This window comes from Limulus polyphemus, unplaced genomic scaffold (genome assembly GCF_000517525.1).
Source record: "Limulus polyphemus unplaced genomic scaffold, Limulus_polyphemus-2.1.2 Scaffold1607, whole genome shotgun sequence".
Classification (NCBI taxonomy): Eukaryota; Metazoa; Arthropoda; class Merostomata; order Xiphosura; family Limulidae; genus Limulus; species Limulus polyphemus.
Genome location: NW_013667217.1, coordinates 76,507 through 100,894, shown reverse-complemented (window position 1 = coordinate 100,894; position 24,388 = coordinate 76,507). Strand labels below are relative to the sequence as shown.

General features: G+C 32.9%; 1 protein-coding gene across 2 annotated transcripts in view; it reads right to left on the bottom strand.

Moving 5' to 3' along the window:
- LOC111086984 (multiple epidermal growth factor-like domains protein 11) overlaps window positions 1-24,388 on the bottom strand; it is a 98,454-nt gene that overhangs the window by 9,524 nt on the left and 64,542 nt on the right. The window contains exon 3 of one of the 2 annotated variants that reach the window (XM_022391984.1): window positions 3,815-3,955. The exons of the other annotated variant lie outside the window; for it this stretch is intronic. Coding sequence (XP_022247692.1) covers window positions 3,815-3,955 — 141 coding nt within the window. The remainder of the gene's footprint in view (window positions 1-3,814; window positions 3,956-24,388) is intronic. 2 annotated transcript variants of the gene reach the window in all.

Genomic DNA, 24,388 nt, shown 5'->3' with positions numbered 1-24,388 from the left:
ACCTTTTATCATGTTAGTTTGTCTGTGTTTCGTGTACGTGAATTTTTATCATGTTAGTTTGTCTATGTTTCATGTACGTAAATTTTATCATGTTAGTTTGTCTATGTTTCATGTACGTAAATTTTATCATGTTAGTTTGTCGTACATGAAACACAGACAAACTAATATGATAAAAGGTCATGTACATGAAACACAGACAAACTAATATGATAAAAGGTCATGTACATGAAACACAGGTGAACTTTTATCATGTTAGTTTGTCTGTGTTTCATGTACGTGAATTTTATCATGTTAGTTTGTCTATGTTATTGTTTGTTGTTTTTGGTAGTTTATCTACTATTTGCTTGTTGTTCTTTAGACTGTCTCTATTAACATCGGATACCTCAATAGCCATCTATCGACGGCAAAATAAGGGACACTACGCCTTCTGGTGGCAAATATTTTTATTTACAGTATGTGAAATGTTAGATAAGGCTAGATGAAGACCAAAATATAGCGCTTTGGCGAGTTTCTTCATCCAGACACAAAGACCAAATTTTAAGCTCTTCTGTATGAGGCCATTTGATTACTTCCAATATTTTGGATTTTTTTTTTGTTTTATTGTATAAAACTTTAAGTGTTCTAATGACAGATCTACAATATAATGAACATCTATATAATAAATTATTAGAAGACAGTGAGTTTTGAAACAAACTCTAATTTCGGCTACCTTTCAGTCCACTCCCGTTTCTTATTATCCCTCTTGAGTAAAGAACGCACCAAACACTGATTTAAGGGCTTTCTTGATACAAATATGCTACAATAAGTAGTGATACAACGTACACGAATGAGCATTATCAGTGGTTGAAAAAATAATGTATACATTTCTCTGAAATCTCAAGAATCTCCAACTGTATTTAGGGATAAGGCAGCTCATTTTGTTCTGAGTGTAAGAGATTCAAAATCATACTTGAAAATTGATAAAATTGTTTCATCAAAGATTTTGTTATAAATATCCAACTTTTATAGAAATACAAATGCACAGACTGCTTACTATAAGGAGTCTATCCGATTCTCTCATGCATTTGCACAAATTCTTCACTATTTTTTTTACTATATGATTATATGCATACAATGGTTGAGTACATCATATTAAAACAATTTTGGAGCCTCATCACGTCTTTAAGTCTATGTTATCATTTCTGATCATGTTGTATCTGATGACAGTGCATTTTTTATCAGTTGCCCTGCAGCGTACTTTCCATTGCAAAAAGCTGTCGTAGGCTGTCTTGTCCAAAGTATACTAATCCTCCTTGCGTTTTATGTAATTTATATAGTTTACGAGAACGGCGGTTTCCCAGCATCCGTTTCAACAGTCCGATCGCACGGAAATCCATAGGCGCTACGACTGGCGATTTTACTGGTATGTCTTCGTATGAAACAGCATGAATACCCATTTCATTCTCCAGCTGCTTGACTGGATGTCTTATCTTGGAGAACCTATATCCTGTTGGCCTTCTTTCCAGACAGAGATACTTCTTGATTATGTTGCCACTAACCTTTGTTTTGTCGAAAATCTAGAGCTATTTGTGCTGGTTGTCCCTAATTTTGAAGTAATAAGCTAGAAGTAAGGCAGATCGGCAGCACTATCTACCGATAACTCTTTGGCTACTCTTTATCGTCACATTATAATGCCCCCACGGCTGTAAGGACAAACAAGTTCGGTGACGGGGTTCAATCGCGAAGATTCCTAGTCGAGCGCTCCACAATCAAGCCATATGAGGCCACTAACCTTTCTTTATGTTCATGGATTCTCACTTTGTTCCACAGCTGGGGTACGACTTGTTGCAGGCATCTTTCTGGAACGTTCTGGTGTTCCAAGTTGATTCATATTTCTTTACTTTCCAATGCCACTAAGTACAATGAATACTTTCATCTTAAAAATTTTAAATTCTCGATTATAACACATCTTAATGATTTTAGTGTATCAATATCTTTTGTCGGAAAGGGCAGTTAAATACTCTTGCGGAAATCGATCAGTTTTCGGTGGTATCATACTATCTACACAAAGCTAAACAATGTTAAAAACGTAGTTCTGACACATTCAGTTCCAACCCATTATTTTATCAGCTGGTTGTCAAGTGAGTAGTTGATTTGCACATTCAACATTGTTTCATATAACGTATTCAACCTTCTGCTAATATGATTTAAATATGTTATATGATCTATGAAGTTTATATTGTTAGTCATTTTAGAAAGTATTTTGATAGTTCTAATATCCGGTGAAAATCATATTCTAAGTTTACGTTTTGCTTTGTTTAATTTTAGCTCTTCTTTTATGGTTTAATAAATGATCTTTTTATGATTCTTTCATATCATCGACTTATTTCTTTCTGCCAACAACATTATTTTGTTACTTAGGATTAATATTTGATGATAATTTACTGAGTAGGTGTATGCAGGTACATTTGGAAGGTTTAAGACATTTTATTTGATGAATGTGAGAATACATATACTGTGAGGCGGCGAAAATTACGTATTTCTTAAAATACATAAAATTTAGCTGTAAGATGATTTCAACATCTACATCTAATCAAGAAAGTGTAGAGGTTACCTAATGAAAAGAACCGCCGCAAGTGACGAAAGGAACAGACATGTCTAAGAAGTTATAGTGTCATTCATTGTTCCACATAGCAAATACAGTGGCGTATAGTATGTCGAAAGTGTTTAAAATTTGGCTTACATGGATTCGCCATAAGAGGATATACATGTCCCGAGTTACCATGGTCTTTCAGATATAAGTTTCAGTAAAACCTAACGAACATCCTTATATTTCATTAGGTAGGAAGGATTGTGATCACAAATGTATAAGTGTCGATAGAAATATATATATATATTCATGAGTCCTTTGAATTAACAACATTGCAGAGAAACAGTGTGCAGGAATTAAACATGAAACAACCTTTTCAACATTCCAGCAAATAAATGCAACGGCTGTATGTAGCTGTTAGAAACACGATCTCAGCTATTGATTCCGTGCTCTTGTCAAGGTAAGAATATAGGTATCCTCCAACCGTACATTATCATCCAAGCCAGTTCAAATTAACTTATGTGTCTCGTTTTCATACAAAATCTACAAGACTAACAAGTCTTTAACTTTTCCGACTTGTATCCAAGTTTCTTCTCATTTTTGTAAGGGAAATAAAATAACATTACTAGACACGGTATACAAATTAATAAGTTAGACGGCTTTTCTCTAATGACACAGTAGTTCTAAGTTAGTAAGTTCGTGAAGACATTTACTGTGTTTGGAACACGGGTTATAGCACGTAGAAACAATCCTTATCCTCAAGTAAAGTGTGGTTTGAATAGCAAAAAATCATGAGGGGGAGGGGGATAGTGAATAATAAAATTACATAAGAATAATCGACAAGGAAATTCATCAATAAAATGTGCACAGTATTTTGAAAAGAAAAACCTCTATATAATACAATGCACTTCATTAATGCTTCTTAGTCTTCGTTTGGGATAGCGATGCACTTTTCTGTTCGAATTTTCTTCAACATTTCTATATAAAATGCCTTAAACTAAAACTTATGCTTAGACATATGTATGATAGATACTCACTTTTATTACCTTTTCGGCATATCTCTTACGTTTTTCTTTTGGTTTTTAGTTTGTTGATTTTTCTTTTGTTATGTCACATTGTTACGTACTTATGCTACTGACAGAAATTTCTTTTTCAGTATTTACCGCGTGTCTTGTTTCTTCAAAAACTAAGTTATTTTAATTTTTCTGATAATCAGTAATGTTATTTTAGTACGAGTATACTTACCTTCAAGACATGTGGTACCATTGATATCTTGAACATGAAAGAAACCTTCTTGACAAACACATACGCCATTCACACAATGCGCATGTCCGTTATGGAATTGACATTGTTCAACAGTAGTACATGTCTGGCCCAACTGCTTGCCTGCAAATAGAATATCTACACGAAAGCACATGACTGACCAAGTTGTTAATTTATAAATTTAAATATTACGAAAAAAATTTACGTTGTTGACTCACAGTAGTTGCATATTATGTTATTTGCTCGGAGAACAAACACAGTTTTATAAATAGCACTTAGTGGTTAACCTGTTTACAATATATATATATATATATGGGTTATAATAGTAGGTAAATACACGATACAATGTAAAGTATTCCAAAATAAAGTTTAGATCTGCCATTATGGAAAACAACAAGTTTATTTGGATACAAGTTTCGATACTTTCATGCGTCCTCTTCAGTACAACTTGTTTTTTATTACTGGGTTTATAGTTCACACTGTGAAACATTTCACGCATAACATATCTGATTTAGTGTAAGATAAAGAAAATCTCGTAAGGTATAGAGTTCAAATTACTAAAAAGTAAAAAAAATCTGTATAGTAAATAATTTACTTAAAGCCCGCAAATGGCATAGCGGTAAATCTGAACGGTTATAACACTAATCACTGGGTTTCAGTACCCATGGTGGGCACAGCCAGATAGCCCATTGTGTAGCTTTGCACTTAACTACAAATAAACAAATAAATTGTACTTAAAATTTCCTAATAGTAGAATTAATCTATTCGTTTACTATCAAGATTGCCAACACTTATAACGCTACTATTCGGGGTTCGATTCTCCGCAGTGCTTAAAGCGCAAATAGCCCATTGTGTGGCTTTGAACTAAAAACAACAACAACGACTAAGAGGAAGAACGTAACCCATTTAACGTTAAAAAATAGATAATTAATTCCGTCGCAGGAAATTCGAGCAAGGCTAAACATATTAACTGAAATATTCCTATATTTAGTGATATACAATATACAAAGCATAAGAAGTATAATGCTTCAAGTTATTCAAACCGTTCTTTTTTAACCATCTAATAGAGCAGATTTGTCAGATGGAAGAGTTTAATTCGGTAATTGAAATGATTTCGTCATTCAAAGATCAAGGGTAAAACAGTAAATACTAGATGGTTACCTGAAGCTTAGTTTTGAAAATTTGAAGACAACTATTTGCTATAAATGGTTAGGTAACACATTGAGTGTTATTTACCTCAAATGGAAACAGAAAAAAAGGCAATAAATATACCATAAAAAACGTAGACTTAGAACGTTCATCAAATAACTAGTGTAATGATATAATTAACGCTATTTCTATATCTTTATGGCATGAAATTATGAATTATGTGTTTACTTTTCGTTGTGCTTTATTACTGAGGCTTTAGTAAGACTCGTTTGAATGACGCATACAAACATTGCTAGCTAACATATCGTCCAAATAGTATATATAGCTAACTATCAAAGTAGCATCTACAGTTTTAAAAGTCAGACCACACTTATGCGTCTGTTTCTTCGTCTTCGTACAAAACTGAGAGACTGATTTTTACCACGTTTTCTTTCCATTTAAGGATTCCTAGTTTTGTATTGAATTATACCGTAAGGTTTTATCCTCGTTTCATTCTTAAATATTTATTTTGCACTACTAAAAGTCTCAACAATAACTCAAAACCTCGTTATTTTGTTACATTAGGCAGCAAAGAACAACAGAGGTTCAAACTTCATAATTGTGTTCAGCATCATTCTTGAACGACTTTACAAATTATATAGATAATATATGCCGGAAACCATTACCAATCCAATAATCATAGAAGGATATACAGATCAAAGTAGTAACGGTATTATTATAGACACTCTCCTAATGCTTAAAAATCCCTGAAGGATCACATAAAGAATGCAGTGTTAAAAATATAATAGGGCTAACACTAATGTTTTATGACAGGTATAATTAATTATAATCATGCCTCTCCAGCTTCTAAAAGGCGTTTACATAATAAAAAATATAGTCTTTAGCTCATGCATCTAAGCCTAGAAAAAAAATGTAGTTTCAAATCAAATATGCTGAATGCGAGCAAAATACATTTGTTACACTTATCATAAATGTCAATATAAATTTATTATTCGTACAATTGTTTTATCTTAAGAATTCGTTCATCAGATAAAGTTCACAAAGTAGATTTATTTTGTAACAAACATGATAAATTGTGTTAGAGATAAAACTGCTTAGACCTTTTATTTTCGCTTTCAGTTATAAGCCTATCACGCAACTTTGCATTTAAAGTAAAAAAAAGTTATTTATTTCTTGGATTTCCGTTGGAAATATGTCGCAAGTTTGTTTACAAAAATTTTATATTTCCATTTTGTCCCCCAGAAAAGTAAAAAAAAAAAAACAACACAAATGCAATCCATGTGGTGCTTACGCTACAATAAGAACACGATTGATTGCAGAATTTCTCCATGTGAGCTTCCACACCTGGAAATGACGCTCTTTCTTTCTGTACCCCATAAATTACTTTTCAAACAAACGAATATACCGGAAAGGCCAAAGGTCAGATTTTATTATGTAGACGGAACTACGATGGTTTCCTTCATTCTATATTCTCATAACATCCTTGATTATCATATACAGTAAACACGGAAGTCTTTAATTGTTGAGTAAATGACATTTGTTCGTATAAAATATTGATACGAATTCAAGATTTATGTAATAGAGATTAATTCAATAATGAAGTTAAGTGTTCTTTAACCAGCACAACGAACCATCCCGAGAAATGAGTTCATGGTGTTCCCTAATAATATACTATTGATTATTAATATAAAGGAAATTTACTTTTTATGTCACGCCAAGTGTTTTAAAACAATATTTATGCGATAAAGTTTATAGCAAGGCCGTTCCTCTTTTGGTAACCATGATAAATTGTCTCTAGCATTTATGAAGCACTCAAATGACGCTTCTTTAACAATGTTGTAAAGCTGTACAAGTAACTAATGATGCAAATAAAGATTCATAAATGATGAAAATAAAACTTGAATAAAAGTATAAACATATGTTCAGTTATGAGAAAAAAAAAGGTTGCATTGAAGATGAAGTCAGAAATTCTGTGATGATACCAATCATTTCAATAATGATAGAGATTGAGTTTTGATACAAGTGTTAGTTAAACAGCAACCATTGGATTAAGTATGGTGATAAAAATGTATTTAATAGTGCAAAAAATTGCAATTATTATTGAGCTGATATTGATGATTGTTTGTTTGTTGTTAAGCGCAAATCTATACAATTTTACATTTGAGCTATGTCAACCGTAAGGATCTAACCTTGAATTTTAGTATTATAAAACCTCAAGCTTACCGTTAAGCCATCGGAAAGATAACATAAGTTATGATGCGTAGATGACAATGTGGATGTCAATACAAATAAATGTTATAAATGTTGAAAACGTTTTAGTGAATGATATTAAGGTATGGAAAATAAAAGAAGTAAAGAATGCACGAAACTTGATGATTTCTATAAGGAACGTAGATAAAAAAATAGATCTATGTTTTAAAGTAGAGCCTATGTATGATCAGTCATAATTCAGTTTATAAACGCCAATTAATCAAATATTAATAACAGACAATTACTTTTCAAGGTTATATTTGTCTTCAAGTTCCTCAAATCTTAACACACAAACAATCAGTAATAATTTTATGAGTATTTGTCCACTTTTTTATACTTGGATATAACATGTGTTATGATAACAAATTTACTACATTACATAAATAGCATGAAATACACAAACTAAAGGAAGATTTTCTTTTACTGTTAAATTTCTTTCCAAATACTGACGAAGTTAGATCCACGTGTAATATCATTTAATTTAAAAACCTAAGAACGCGGAGAAGCCCTGAACTATACAGAGGATTGAGTGTGTAATATCAAAATTAATTTGAATATGAAATCAGCAAGTCACGTGACAATCACAACCGATGTAAAGTCGCAAGTTGACGGAAAGTATCAGAACTATATTTCGACATTGTTTGGCGTTCGTAAGTAGTGTGATGTCACAGAAAAGTGATAGCAGTTGAGAAGGGTATGTAACGGCTTTTTCCGACTCAAAATATTCAAACACTTAGACCATAAAAATGTGTTTAAATCGATAATTGAAAATTTTCATGAAGGGAATATTCCTTGTACTTAATGGCATTGAAATCCAAAGGACTACGGATCAAATTGGAAAAATAGAATTATCCTGAAAGGGACCTACAAGAAGTCCTTCTACAGTTGTGCTAAGCATAGTAAGGCGTCTTGTAACAGATGAGAATCCAGGAACATAAAAGTTAGAGGTACAAGTTGTTCACGTGGCCCAGGCAAATGTACGCAATACAATCATAAAGGACCTTTGTCTGTACACAAGTTGCTTCTACGATATATACATTCAACCGTCCATAACTGAAACAGATGGAGAATGAGATAGGTATTCCTGATATTCCATAGAAAACAAGCGCTGGGAAACCGTCGTCCTCGTACACTATTGAATTATGGAAAACATGAGGTAAGGGGTAGTTTATTTTGAACATGACAGTCTAAAAACGGAACTTTTTGCAATGGAAACTACACTGTAGGACGATTGTTAAGATGCACGGTCGTCAGATAGAGCGTGACCGGAAGTGGTAACATTAGCCGTAACTGTGTGGTGAGGAACTAAAATCTTTTTAGTATAAAGTAGTCAACCTCTTTAGTTCATGTTTAATTGTATATGAAAATGTCATTCCTAAATTTAGTTGAAACATAGCATTACGTTAAGGGGAATAAAGTTAAAGAGCGTACACATATATTAAACAACTGTCAATATTATAATTTTGAGACTGAACTTGCTTCTTTTTCTCTCTCTCAAGATTATAGGTAAATAGATTTTCGCAATATAGACGGCGCTACGTTCGTTCTACCACTAGGTGTATGGTGTTTATCACAAGAGAACATGATGTTTAGGTGACCTCTTGAAAGAATGTGCCGTAGAAGTCTAATAAAAGTTTACTCTGAAAACTCATAAATGTTTAGTTAGTCTTCATAAAAAGGTTATTGTAGTTTTAGCACATAGCTACACAATGAGCTATCTGCGTTCTGTTTACCGCGGGGAATCGAACCCCAGAGTTTAGCGTTGTAATTCCGTAAATCTACCGCTGACCCACTAAAAGAAAAAAAAAACTTGTTAGCAAGTACTTTGTGCCGTTATTTGTTGGTAAGGAGTCCAAGATTTGACGATGGGTGGGGTTGACTAGCTGACTTCCCTCTGGCCTATCATTTGAAAAATAGGGACAGCTATTGCAGACAGCCCTTGACTAGCTTTGCGTGAACATTCAGCAACAAACAACAACAATCAGTTTTATTTTATGTAATTTTAAGTAGATTAAGTAGATTGTTACAAAATAATTAAATAACTTGCTTACTTTTTAGAAATCAACACGAACCTTTTTATTCTTATCAGTATCATAATGAGCAGAAAAATCAACTATTTAGACACACATTATTAACAAATTCTACCACTAGGCTACAGACAGCCATTGTCGGCATTAATTTTCAAATTCTTTGTTACCCTTACAACCAGAAGAATATTTTATGTATTCATACACATAACCGTCACCAGAACGTATCACCAATGCAATTAACCAAACAGTTTAACATTGAGAAACGGATAGAGAAACACGAAAAGAAACTTCTATATATCACGACAATCTTCAGAGTACTAACTGAACGTGCCAAAACAAACTTCTAGAGCACAGGCTACTGATGAAGCAAAACTTGTATTATTAAACGGACACTTTACGTTTACATAAAGCAACGCGATTTAAATATCAAAGCTAATTATTCTGCCATCTGGGACGTATATAAAATAAAATGCATAAAATATAATACTTTTACATGCATGAGATCATCATATAAAAGCTACACAAAGCATTCACAGCAATGTTCATTACTATGCAAAAGGATACTGTAATGGGAAATACTTATTATTTGTGATATTTTTATCTGCACATTCATTGGTGCTTTGATTCTGAAGTTATTTAGGATGTTGAAAAACCGTGCAGTTAAAATTAAATGAAAACAATAAGTTTAAGTTACCAACAGGAAGTACAGAGAGAAACTTAATAAACTATATATATGTATGTAGCACTCTATTTGAGACACTAAACCTATCATATAAAGGTGAATATATGATAATAATTAATAAAAGCTGCAGGATAATACTAACAATTCACACCCGTTTATACGTTTATAGTGTTATAAGAGCGTTCTGAGAAATGTGCATTTTTATTGGATCTTTCTATATCAATCGTGTACATTGAAAAGCAAAATTCAACAGTTACCTCATAATCTTAACCTAAGAGCCACTTTTGTCTTTTTGCTATTTATAGGAATTCTACTGCATGAAATATCTAAACCAGTACTTTATAAATAATTTGATTTTGTGTACCACTTATAACTGGTGAATCGCTGAAATGATTGTCACGAAACCTGGCATTTATCCTTAAGGTCCTCCCAGGGAAAGTGAGATAGTGGGATCTATGTTCGGAATTGACTCCCCTAAGTTTACCCCGTACTTTGAACGTGCACGTCAGCTAGCCACCATCAAAATACCTGGAACCAGCACATTCTTCTAAGTACTTATATATACGGAAACAAGTAGATTATTTTTCTTCACTATTATGTTCTTTTTTAATTCTTTTTTTTTAAACTTGTGACACGTGTTCAATGGAAACAAAAGTCAACAAGTTTTGTACGTATTACATCAAGGTAAAAGTTATCTCCTCTACACAAATTACAGTTCTGGCGAAGTTTCGTAGCAGGATTACATTCATTATTACCTGGAAGTTTCCAATCTCTTCGATTTACATGAAATCCTGTTGCCATATATGGCTTGGAGGATATTTGTTCCTCTGGTAAAATAACTTTTGAATGCATGGAAAAATGATGAAATGGCAGAAGTGAAAACTTTGTTATCGTTCAACATATATTATTAAGATGTCGTTCTAAAAGCGAAAAGCAAGAATTGTCATGTTATCAGGTATATGTGAGGTACAATTACACTGAGAATAAAAGAATATTAATAATTAACTACAGAATACTGAATGAATAAGAGCTTAGTGCCTTTCCGCTCCCCTAGGGGTGAGGTCAGTAATAATGTTTGAACTATATATTACTGCAGAATTTTTATAAACGATCATATATTTCGTTCTACAGGATTTTTTTTTTTGCACCTGATTATCATCACAATGCTGGGAAATAAATTATTCGTAACTCTTCCTTACGTATCAGTGCATTTATAGAAAGTAAATATATGAACCTCCATCTTAATTGTTCTACGCTATATCAATTTTGTTTCAAGTGTAAATTCTTCGAGAGTTATATCAGTAGAGTGATTGATGTACGTTTCGCGTTATGCTTGTTGGTAGGAACGACGGTCTGGTACTTCTGAATATTTCTCTACTTTACCTCAAGTGACCATATGGTTTCGCTTTAATTAATTTTTGTAAGAAGAACAGCAAAATCACGCAATGAATCAGGTGCAAATGTATATGTTATTGATCCATGAAACAAATTATATTTAATAGATCATTTTAACAAAAGTTTGTACTCTACAAGAAGCAACATCAAAGAACAGCATTTGTAAGCAGATCTACCTTACTTTTGGGATTTTATAAGAATTTCACTGTATAAAATACCTAAACCAATATTTGATAAATAATGTGATTTGTGTGTATGTGTGCCTGCTTATAACTGGCGAACCGCTGAAACAATTGTCACGAAACCTGGCATATATCCTCCAGGGGAGAGTGAGATAGTGGGATCGATGTTCGGATTTGACCCCCATGTGTTTTTAGCGTACGTTGAAAGGGTACGTCAGATAGTCACCATTAAAATACAGTGTACATTGCATGTCGGATGAAAATATCAAAAAAATTTAATCAACCATTAAAATAGTTGGTCTTACTGAATGAATTTGATAACTTCTCCGAATTTAATGGGCAGAGTAAGAGAAAACACACGTACTCTACAAGTCTTCTACTATGGTTATCAGTAGTCACACGAATCTACACTACGCCATAATATATACTTTATAACTTACAACTTTAGAACATAGATTCACAGTCCGGTACACTGGCCACTCGGCGACAATCAACTTCACATCTAGAGAAATTTTCAATTCGTAAGCAATCTAAAACCAGCTATTATTAACTGGAATATATATTCTAATACTGAAGAACGGAAGAAAACTACCGACAGTTAAAATTCAACATGTGATAAATTTACGCCCCCTGAAATTGGCAACCCATACTTCTTTATCACATATTTTATTAAAAGTTTGAAAATTAACAGCGCTTTAATTATCTTTTGCAGCATTATTAATGACGTTTTGAAGGTCTTGCTAATGCGCATGCTTTACAAAATTAATGTTTTCATATTTGTTTTAAAGAAATATGTTAGTCTATAATTTTCTGTCAAAAACTTTGCAAAATTGGGTGAAAGGTCATAAAAAGTAATGTTATTTGAGAGAATACAATTTCATTCCACAGTGATTGCGCTATATATCGGGGACGCGTTATTTTATGGTTATGCTACGAGTTATCTAAAAGCCCCCAGTGGCTCAGCGGTATATGTCTGGGGACTTACAATGCTAGAATCCGGGTTTCGATACCGTGGTGGGCAGAGCACAGATAGCCCATTGTGTAGCTTTGTGTTTAATTACAAACAAACGGTTATATAAAGAAAATATTTTTTTTACATAAACAAGAAATAAGAGAACAATTTTCATATCTGAATTTCACAAGCAACTTTATTAGTATTGTCGCCTCTATATTTCAATACATCTGCTATTTCGAGAAGTTTTTCAATTATAATATCTAAATTAAATAAAGACGCTGATGTTTCTGGGACGCCTGTTAATCTACCACTAATGTTTTTCTGGTTGACCAACCTTACCTAGCCTCAAGCACAAAATAGTCCTTGTACCTTATGGTGCAAATGTTCAGAAAAAATACGTCGGTGATCATTTTAATTGGTTTTCATCTACACGATAATAAAACATTAAAAGTGCAGGAGTATATAACGTGGCAGCAAAACTCTTCATCAGTCAAGTGGATTTTCTTCCCTTATCGTCTAACGATGTATTCTACTTATCAAATACATATCTCCTGAGCCCCCAAATTAAGATCATTAGACAACGTTTTATACAATTACAGGAGCACCTTTAACGATTCATTTGACCTAGCGAAGACAAGTGACAAGAAAAAATATAATAACAAAGTATTAATTGCAAGATAGTATAGGCGAAAATAGTAAACAAATATAAATGAAAACAAATGGAACTGGTTTAATTTTATAAGTAATCATGGTAAATTAATGCCTTCAGAGGTGTCTAAAAATATTTCTTAAGATGATGTCAACTTGACTCCAACAATAATCTGCTTTATTTTTACCCTTTTTCAGTTACTTAACCTTTACACATATTTTTCAGTTAACAATGGTTGTTTATCAAGAAACATAAACAAACAAAATCTATTATGTACACATTTCTTTTATATTCTTTAAAGCTTAGACCATAAAAAATGTCGGCACCATAAGATCCCAACATTCAATCAAATCCAATTGTCTCGTGAAAAGTCCTAACCATTCAGTATAGATTATGAGATTTTTCGTCTACAAACCCTTAGCCTTAATGTTTTTGAGCAAGTTTTCGGTCTTGTCCAAAATCAAAACTGCTATAAAGTCAAAGATAAGCTGAAATAAAAAGATTTACATTTTTATGATATTTACATGGCATTTTGTTAATTTTTCTTACGTAACTTCCAATTTATTATATTAATTAAATTCAAACTAAAAATAACTATATAATATGTTTTCTGTTAGATTGTGCTCACACGATGCTTATATAATTTAAAAAGGTCACTCTTTGATTTTGTCTCTTTGTAATTAAGCACAAAGCTAGATAATGGGCTATCTTTGGTATGTCCACCACGGGTATCGAAACCCAGTTTCTAGCGTTGTAAGTCAGCAGACATGCCGCTGGGTGGGTGGCACTTGTTGTTAAAACATAGGAAATTATCAATAAGTTATTACATTGTGTGAAATAGTTTGGGTCAGCTTTTACTTAATACCTATCTTAAAAATTTTGACTGTGGTTTGTGATGAGTTATTATGACAAATACTTTAAAAAAATATAGAATACAATTGGAAGAAAGTCTATCATTTGATGATACTATGAGACTGGGGAATAGTTAATAATATTCAAACTTGACTACAATAACAATCTACTTGATTTTTCCCTTTTGTTAGTTGCTCAACCTTTACAAATATTTCTTAGTTATAAGACACCTAATAAGGCCTTTTTTACCAATTCTAATTTTTAAGGTACAGCCCCGTAATACCTTATAAATATGAACAAAGGTTGGGTCAGTCCCTCAGGGCTTTACCACTAGAACAAATCATTGCTTCTCGTCATAGCATCATTCGTGCTAGAGTGACCTTCTCAATTTGTTTTGTTGTTGAATTTCGCACAAAGCTACTCGAGGGCTTTCTGTGATAGCCGTCCCTAATTTTAATGTGATAGTCTAGAGGAAGACAGTTAGTAAACACGCCAACTCATGAGCTGTTCTAAGCGAATAAGGGAATTTGACTGTCACTCTTATAAATCATCCACAGCTCCAAAGTGCGGAGATCGATTTTTGGGCGATAACGGAGTGCGAGCCATGGAACCACGGATTCACAATCCGGTGTAGCAATTTTAGGTTAGCCCTGCTTCACCTTACCCCAGGGTAAATTAAAAGCGCGTTCAGATTAGGGAGGTAGGATGAAATCGATTTCAAATTACCCCTGGGGGTAGCTTGAAGGTGATTTCAACCTACCCCCTACGATTTGAAATTACCTCCTCAAAAACTTTATTTATTTATGTTTATTTAGATACTTATTTCATGCATAAAAACAAATAAACTGACAACAACAAAAACAAATAATAATAATAATAATATTTATCATTAAACTGTCATTACCCCCGTAGTGCATGATGTACGATAAGTTATCTTTCTCTGTAGATCAGAATTACATGAAACATGCAAATATTGCACATTAACTAAGTGTTATGGTAAATACCTGTATTATTGCATGTTTCACGTGTTTTATTCAATAAACGTATCATGAGTTGTAAGCATAAGAATTTATCATTTTAACTAAATCAGCGAGGGTGGTAATCTGAACAGTGCAGGGGTAATATGAAATCAGGTTCAGGATACCCCCGGGGTAATATGAAATCGTGAGGTAACTTGAAGGGGGGGGGGTAGATTGAAGTATTTACACCGGCACGCTAACCATTGGACGTCAATCGGCTTGTGATCTCCTCCGAAGAAACATGCATGCGAGCGACATTTGTGATGACTCACAGTATCCCGTGAATAATAACACATGAGTTTGTCCACTGACTGATGTCCTATATTAAAAATAAACCTTGTAAAAGTTATCTAGTAGCTTTATGGGTATAAAACGCATGATATCCCCACATATTACACTTTCATAAATATTATTTATTGGTGAGAATTCCCCTTTACTTATATGTGTTTAAGTAATTTAGCAAAAATTAAAAATAAAATATAGCTGACGCCCTTTCACTGTACACTTAATACATTTAGCTTAGGGATATATTACAAACGGTTCTTTCAGGAAGTAGCCCAGGAAATCAGTATTTTGGAATTTACTAATTACCATTTAACATTCTAAAAGTGTTATGAGTGATATTTAAAAATGCACTTTTCCTTAATTAAATCGCTTTTATTTTTAGAACGAAAGGAAAGATAATAACATTTTTTCATATAATAATATGAGGACACATTAAACTAGCATAACATACCTGCGCTTCGTTACGAGGTTCAAAAGACTAGCTCATGATTCATAGAAGCTCCAATGTATCAATTAAGGTACTCCATTATCCCCAATTACTTCTATGGCAATCCCAAAGAAGGGGGGAGGTCTCTGAAAATCTACTCCTAGACCCCTATCATGCCTAGGCAACTTTACGGGTGCGTTTTGGATCTTCTTGGTACTCCATTGGTAATGGACTAGCCATATATATATATATATGTAAAGACAACCTCGGGTCACCTCGAGTCTGTTTGTCAAATATGGTTCTGCTTGCTCTAATCCTGTGGGAGGAGTTCACGGACAAACAAACACACAACTTGGATTAATATAAAGTACAGTGGTTAAAAAATATAAGACTTTTCATTCTTGTACTAATTGATTATACAAGAAATAAAGTAATTGTTTCTAGAACGGCAGAACTGTGTCCAAAACGTTTCCTCTGTTTGTAAAAACAACTTTCATGAGTAAAGTTACAAAGCATACAATATTATTGATTCGTAGGCTAATCTTGCGGTATTTATATCAGGAGACAAAAAAATAGATTATAATATTTCTACTTTTTTGAAAACCAACTATTTGTTTGTCTTAGATTTCTCGCAAAGCTATTCGAGGACTATCTGCGCTAACAGTCCCTATTTTAAATTGATAGACTGGAGGGAAGGCAGTTAGTCAACACCACCCACTGCCAGTTCTTGGGCTACTCAAAAATATCAATGAATAGTGGGATAGACCGTCACATCATAACGTCCCCGCAGCCAAAAGGGGCGAGCATCTTCGGGAAAAGATTCAAACTCGCTACCCTCAGATTGCGAATCGAGTGCCTTGACCACCAGGCTATGCCAAGCTCAAAAACTAACAAATTCACAGTAATAACAATAAAATTAACAGTCACTTTACAATTGAAAAACAGATACTAATTCTTGAAACTATAACTTTTACATTGTTGAAGTTTACGTTTTACAATTAACCTAAAGAACTTGAGAAATATTTCAACAAGTACTACTTAATTTAAATTAAAAATGCTTTATACTTCTGGTAACAAATTGCTCTTAAAATCGTTCACCGGTGGCTCAGCGTAAGTTTGATGGCTTATTACGCTAGAATTTGGTGTTCGATCTCTGCGATGAACATACCTAAGATAACCCAATGAGTAGTTATACACTAAAACTATCGATAAACAAAACCTTTATTAATATTTGATTTAATTTTTCTTTATAAACAATAGAACTGTTTATGTTAAGAGAATGGATCTTCATCTAACTGAAATTGAAAACTTAGCCTATCCCTTTCATTTCTTTCCACATATAAATGCAAATCTTTATGCACTATGGTAGATGTGCAATACTTCATACCATATAAAATTATATCAGTTTTTATTCAAAGAAACCAACATGTTAGTAGTTCACAAGAAAATAAGGTTGCTAATCATTAAAATTCAGATTTTATCTGTGAACTACTATATATCTTTCATCATATACATAAAATCAACACCATAAAACCTAGATCAAAGCTTTAACTTTAACAGGCGATTAGCTTTATGTTTAAAGTTAATAATCCATTATAAAATACAAACATGAACACTTCACCAGTCATCTATATTGCTCTGTATCATGTAATTCCAATTTTAAAGGTATTTTTGCACTTGTTATATATATAAAGATACATACATGTAATATGTTTTTCGTAGAAATTTGTATTATTCATCATTAACACCTTTTTCGGATTTGAACTCATAAAAATTTAATTTAATTTCACTTAAATACCTCAGCAAATGTGATTTTGAGTAACGATCAAAGAGACAACCCCTACCTCCAAAACTTCCTCAGGATCTTATCGGAATATTCTGTCATTTCCTGTCTGAGGTTCAGAATTATTATACCGCTGCCGCATTAGAGATATTTAAAGGAATATTAGTTTAAAATCGATTTTTGAACTATAAGCGAAGAGAAAAAAAATCTACAAAACTGTATAACTGAGCGATAAAAATCATTTATCACTGTGAAAAGAACATGAATTTATAAGCCGTAGCTTCCATATAAAGCTATGTTTGTTCACCATGACTAATAAGTAGATGTGCAGTATTAGGGACTCCAGGTACATAGAGCTAGGGATCCCAGATACATAGAGCTGTAGATGTGCAGTATTAGGGACCCAGATACATAGAGCTTGTAGATGTGCAGTATTAGGGACCCCAGATACATAGAGTTTGTAGATGTGCAGTATTAGGGATCCCAGATACATAGAGCTTGTAGATGTGCAGTATTAGGGACCCAGATACATAGAGCTAATACTGCACATCTACAAGCTCTATGTATCTGGGGTCCATAAATATACAATTAGATTTGTCATTTATATCTTTTTTTTTTGAATTTAGTATCACCATGTGAATCTGCTATGTATTACTGTGAGAATTACTGTGTACATTTCAGTATCAAGCATAAAAAATCATTTATTTTATAGCAAGGGTTAATTTGAGGGTGGTTCCATACCAGGGCATGTTTAGGCTATATCAATGCATATCCTTGACGCTTTTAACACAAAGTGCACGATTTGGGTCAAAATCCTGTGTTAATCACCACAATAAAAAGCCAGATGAACTAAACTTATCAAACTTAGTTATGCTAGAGGTTTCTGTGAATGGATTTATTGGCGGCAATAGATGTACTGTAAAGTCTGTTTATACGACACCAGAAGAATCAGGTCTTCGTGTGTATCTGTATGTGTATGTTTTTTTTATCTTTACAACTATTTCCTCCTTTTGCAATTGCATGAGTTTGTTTATTTTGTTCGTTTATTTTGAATTTCGCGCAAAGCTACACGAGGGCTAATCATCACCACCCATCGCCAACTCTTGGGCTGCTCTTTTTCCAACGAACAGTGGGATTGACCGTCACATTATAACGCCCCCACGGCTGAAAGGGCGAGCATGCTTGGTGGGACGGGGATTCGAACCCGCGACCCTCAGATTGCGAGTCGAGCGCCCTAACCACCTGACCATGCCGGGCCTTATTGCATGAGAAAACAATAGGATTTCGTACATTAGCTATACAGGTGGGTTAAAATACAAAGAGGTTTCTGTGTATCGACGTCACGGACTCGTTACTGTCTATCCAAAAGTAGAATAATTATAGACCCACTTTTGTATGTACTCATAAGTTGTATAATATCATGAACACAAAAATTGAAGTAGGCATGGACAGGATGTTGAACACGCTCCCTGGTAAGGTTATACAGAGGAAGTTTTATAACATTCTTACATTGTTTTCTTATTTTTTGGTGCACCGATTCCTACACTTTCAATTTAAAAAAACCAACTTGTTCATGTACGTTCTTCGTAAAAGGTAAAATAATCTTATGCATCCTTCATTCATTTTTGTTGATATCCTGTATTTATATCATCAGTGTGGACGTGTATCATAATATTATGGTAGGTGCAAATAATGGTGTATGTGTATGTGTGTATGGTGTGCATTCTCTTAACTTATGGTGTGTGTACACATTGTGAGTGTGCACGTGTGCTGAACTTTGTGGTGCAATGTCACTTTGGCGATGTAGTGTAAGTTGTGGTTGTGTGCATATACTAAGAGTTGAGGTATTAGTTAATTAATTTGAATAACTACTTCACGCTAGCACTAGCAAGTGGTCCATATGCTATTGTTCTATTTGGCGCATTTATAACTGTGGTAAGTCTATTTGTTACACAGCTAGAAGCGTTCAACAATGTCAGTCAGTCAGAATGATTGAGAAATTTGTGATTTTTGTGAATTTTTTGTATCTGCTCTGTTGACTTTCTCAAACGGTTCTATGACTTGTAATTTTGTATGTCTTTTGTTTATTATCTAAGGATGTCTTTCAAATACTTTTGAAGATTTATTATTTGGTTGTTAAAGGTGTATATGAGTAAATAATTTGTAGTTCATGTATTGTGTATCCGCCCAATTCCTACTATATGTACTACTGTACTTATGATGAACAATGGTAATTTTGCCATAGGTTCCTTGTCACTAGAAATTGTCTTTTTACTTATTGAATAAAAGCTAAAATATGTTATGAAAGTAAGTAAGTGGCATGAAGTTCAAGGCTTATTTTATCTCAGGATTTTCAGCATATCAGATTAATCACGTTTAGTTCCAACTGTGGCTTAGATTATATATTAGAATTTCAAATCCTTTCCTACGATACAGCACAGAAACAAAACAGTCAAACACGTGTTCATAGACATACATAGCAAAGCTTGATCATCATTAATCACTACTTACACGGATTATAAGTTCATTAAAGTTTTGTCAAAAATATTTATAAAGATGGTACAAGGCGATACGAAGTTTCCACAAAAAACTCATAGTCTTTAGAAAGTAACTCTCAAAATATTATACCGTCAAACTTCTATACCGACTCATTGCAAAACATTAATTAAACTTCCGATGATCACTACATAGAACCCAACTCTATAAATATTTGTATCCTAATTATCACGATGTGAGATTTCATCCAATTCCTCAGAGTATTTGCAGTATTATTTGCGTGAAAATCACTTCTGAAATTTATTCTGCGAATATCACCAAGATACAAGCTAAACACATTAATACTTACTTTAGTTGTATATCTATTTGACAATCATTGCTTTATTTTTCTCAAATTCCAAATGTAAACATGAACTATTGGCTGTTGCTTCCTAAATTATCTGTAGCAAGACCTTTAGATTCAGTGCCACTTACAAACATTATCTTAAAACAGATATTCAGTTATATTTGATGTTAGAAAATGTTAATAATTCATTTATTGCGAAATATTCAGTAGATCCAGTTCACTAATTTTAATTAAGTTTTCTGATTAAATATTTTACAGGGACTTCGAAGGTCCAATAATGTCACAACCCGACAATTTTGAAAGACAATAATAAAATAGGATTGTGAATAAGCAAGAACAATAGATTTACGTTCAAAGACGTTCTAGTGACCTGAATGGATTATGTTTTAATGTTGAAACACAGTCTTAAAGACCAGTGATTAAAACAAACAATAAAAAAGTCAACGTTTGTCCACACAGACGTTATTTGAACCTTACATCAATTAACATACACTTACATTTAGAAAAAGCAAAATGAAGCCGCGAAGATGACGAGAAGAATCAGGTAGGGCAAGTTGAAAGTGGATGAAATGGTGAACTGTTTCATAGAATTCGAAGTAAAGAGAGCAAAGGAAATACAGCTTAAGTTCTTAAACGTGAACTTAGCAAGCAACAGGATACAAATTAACATCACACAGACAGTGACAGCTGAATAATGGATGTTGAAATCATTACGAGCTAACTGCCAGACAGAAAAAAGAAAGAGATGAGAGCATATTGAAACATGTCTACATACTAAGACTTCTTGTATATATTTTTCTACTGTGTTTACTCTTTGGTCAATAAATACCCTACTCTACCTTCTGCGCATACTCTTCTCTCTTTCACCAAAGTGGTTCACAGTACAGAAGGTTACACGTAAAAACTAAGAGCACCCAATATTACAGGGGAAAAACATCCTCCAGACTAACAACACTCAAGGCTAGATAGGACGAATCAAATTGAGACAAGTAATACATAAACATACATAGAATGAAAAGCCTGTGAGGCTAATACGTATATATGGTAAAAAGAACAAAAACCATTGTACTGGCTTATTCAACTTTAATGTACGCTTATAAAACGGTCTTGATATATAAAATTCTGCTTGTCTGAACTATGCAAGTAAATATGTTTCTAGACCAACATATTATTAACGAAGCACGGTAACCACTCAAGCAAGACACTGTAATTTTGAATTTCTGTATTTTTGTTTCGTTTTAAATGCCCAATTTGGCTCACCAGGTGCACTTGATTATTTCTCGCTCAAATAGATAATAAATTAAAAATTTGTATTAGTTGAAATGAAACAATATATGGCAGTGCGATAAATAATAAATTAGTAATGCTATGTCAAATAACTAGCTCTCTCTATGTATATGTATTTATGAGATAAGTTCAACTTAGTATTTTGGTTCTCGATTTAACTTGAACATGAACAAATTTGCGGTGTTCAATTAATTAATATTAACTTCTGATCAAAGCATGTTACTTAAATAAATCAGAACTAAAATATATACTTATTAATTAGCGTAACTAATTAAATACAATTTTCAAACTATATTACTTATAACGTTAACGATATTTTCGGTCATAAGCCTAATAATATCGCGAGAGGTTTGGCCAGCCTTGGAGACTTGAGTTATTTCTATCTCTATATACCAAGATAAAAATGCAAAATAATCATTATAAGAAACAAAAAAATAAATTAGAGGAAATTATAACAAATAAATAAATAAATATTCTGACTAACACTGTGGTAAAAATTTCACATGTTTAGGCCGATGCCCAAGTATGAACTACCACACAATAGTAAAGTTTACATATGGCTCATTAACTTAGCTTGTTTGGTTGCTGTTAATCGCAAAGCTACACAATAGACTATCAATGTTTCTGCCCACCGCGAATATTGAAACTCGATTCATAGCGTTATAAGACCTCATAATTATTGCTAAACCACCGGGGGCGGAGGGGGCAACCTAGTAAATTTAAGTTAGTCTTCAGTTTATAAACTAACTTTTAATATGAATTAACCTTTTGATCAAACATAATAATCATTATATTAACATAAAAACATAAAAAGAAAATTCAGAAACAATAAAAACTAATAAACAAAAGTAGGTATATTAATTATTCTAATCAATATTTTGTGTTCACCCCTGGTAAAATTATCACTTATTTAGAGCCAATGACCAAGAAAGAACTACAACACCGTGTTAAAAGTTATTCTTGGTTCTACCAGATTAGTAGATTTAGTTCAACATGCACGATTTTGTAAGACAAAATAATCTTACCGTATTTGCCCGGGACAAGAATTTACACTGAGATACGATGCATGAATTTTAATGTAAAGAAAAACTTTTTGAGGAAATGAAAGTTACTATAACTAAGCTTTGAAATTTTTAACTATGTTATATAAGAGTGAATAAATACTTTGCAAAATGGTAAATATTGGTATATTGAATAAATATCTTCAGTTTTCAAAATAATTTTGCTATTCTTCAAGTACCATACCTTAATTAAACCAAGGATCTATTCTGGTAAGACAACTAGAAGACCTAGTCATGACAACCTAAGATTTTGACTCACGTTTCTTTATTTGTTTTGGATATACACGTGAGCTACACAAAGGCTACCTTCGTTAGCTTCCCCTAAAATGGAACTGACAAACTATAGGGAGGGCAGTTAGTCAATATCAGCCACTGCCAACTTATGGAAAACTTTATTGAATAGAAGGATTTGACCTTCACTATTATAAGGTACCCACAGCCACAAAGTTGGGCTGTAAGCTATGGATCCTCATATTCACAGTCCGATAATTCACTACTAAGGCCACGCCCAGCCCAACTTGACTGCTGAAGGTTTTTTTTTTATATTAAATCTTACTTACTTGCTTCGAAAAGTGTTATAGTGTATATGAAAATCAGTTCATAAAACTACATTTTCCCACTCGAAGAATGAGAAGAAGTTTTACATGGGGTATTTAGTAGTTTTTTAACAAAAGAAGCTAGTATTTACTTCTGATTCGAAATATCAAATGGTGACGCATATAGTTTGTTTGTTGTAAAGCACAAAGCTACACCACGGGCTCTTTGTGCTTTAACCACTTTGGTATCGAATCCCAGTTTTTAACGTTATAAGCTGCTTAGCCAACTACCACAAAAATATAAAAATGTATGTCTCAAAGTTTATAATTTTTTTTTATATTTTATTGCCTGATAGTGTTACCCAACTGAACTGATAAATATTATATTTTGTTAAAGTAAGTTTATATTGATGTCTCATATTTACTTTCAGTATGCATGTATGTATATATAAATATACAGAGAGAGAACGAGATAAAGTGTAATTAATGACCATCCGTAATTCAAGGTATTTTACGTCACTTTGTTTTTCGTGCAAAGCTACACAATCTTCGATTTGTCTACTGCAGGTAATCGAACCAGAGACTTTACTGTTGTAAGTTCGTTAACTTACTGCTAACCCACCAGGAGCCATAAATACCAATGACTGAGTTTTAGGATCTTTGTCGTATACCACTTTCAGTACTTGTGATAAATATAGTGAATTTTTAGTAACTTACACTGATCATATATCCAAACTTTCCAAATGTTTAATTATTTCACATGGTTGATCATAACTGATTTATAACCAGATGGTTTATCTTAAACGAATAGAAGCTAAATGTTTTTGTTTTACAAAATGACAGAAGGAAAATTTGTTGCTTGAATACTAACTTAGGAATAATTATTCCATTTATATTAATAACACAAGTGACACTCTACCTAGGAGTGACAAGTCAGCTGAAATAAATAACACTGGGATTACTAATAACTCATTCTGAGAGGTGGTAATATTTTCCAGTGAAAATCTAAATAGCATATATTAAATATATTCCAAACTACAATATCTTATGTAGTATAATTTTACATTTTACTGGCTATGTATTAACAACTGCTTTTGTTCTTTCTTTATAAAATTTTAGTTTTGATTTGGATTTAATATTATTATTATTTCTATTACTATTATACGTTGAGA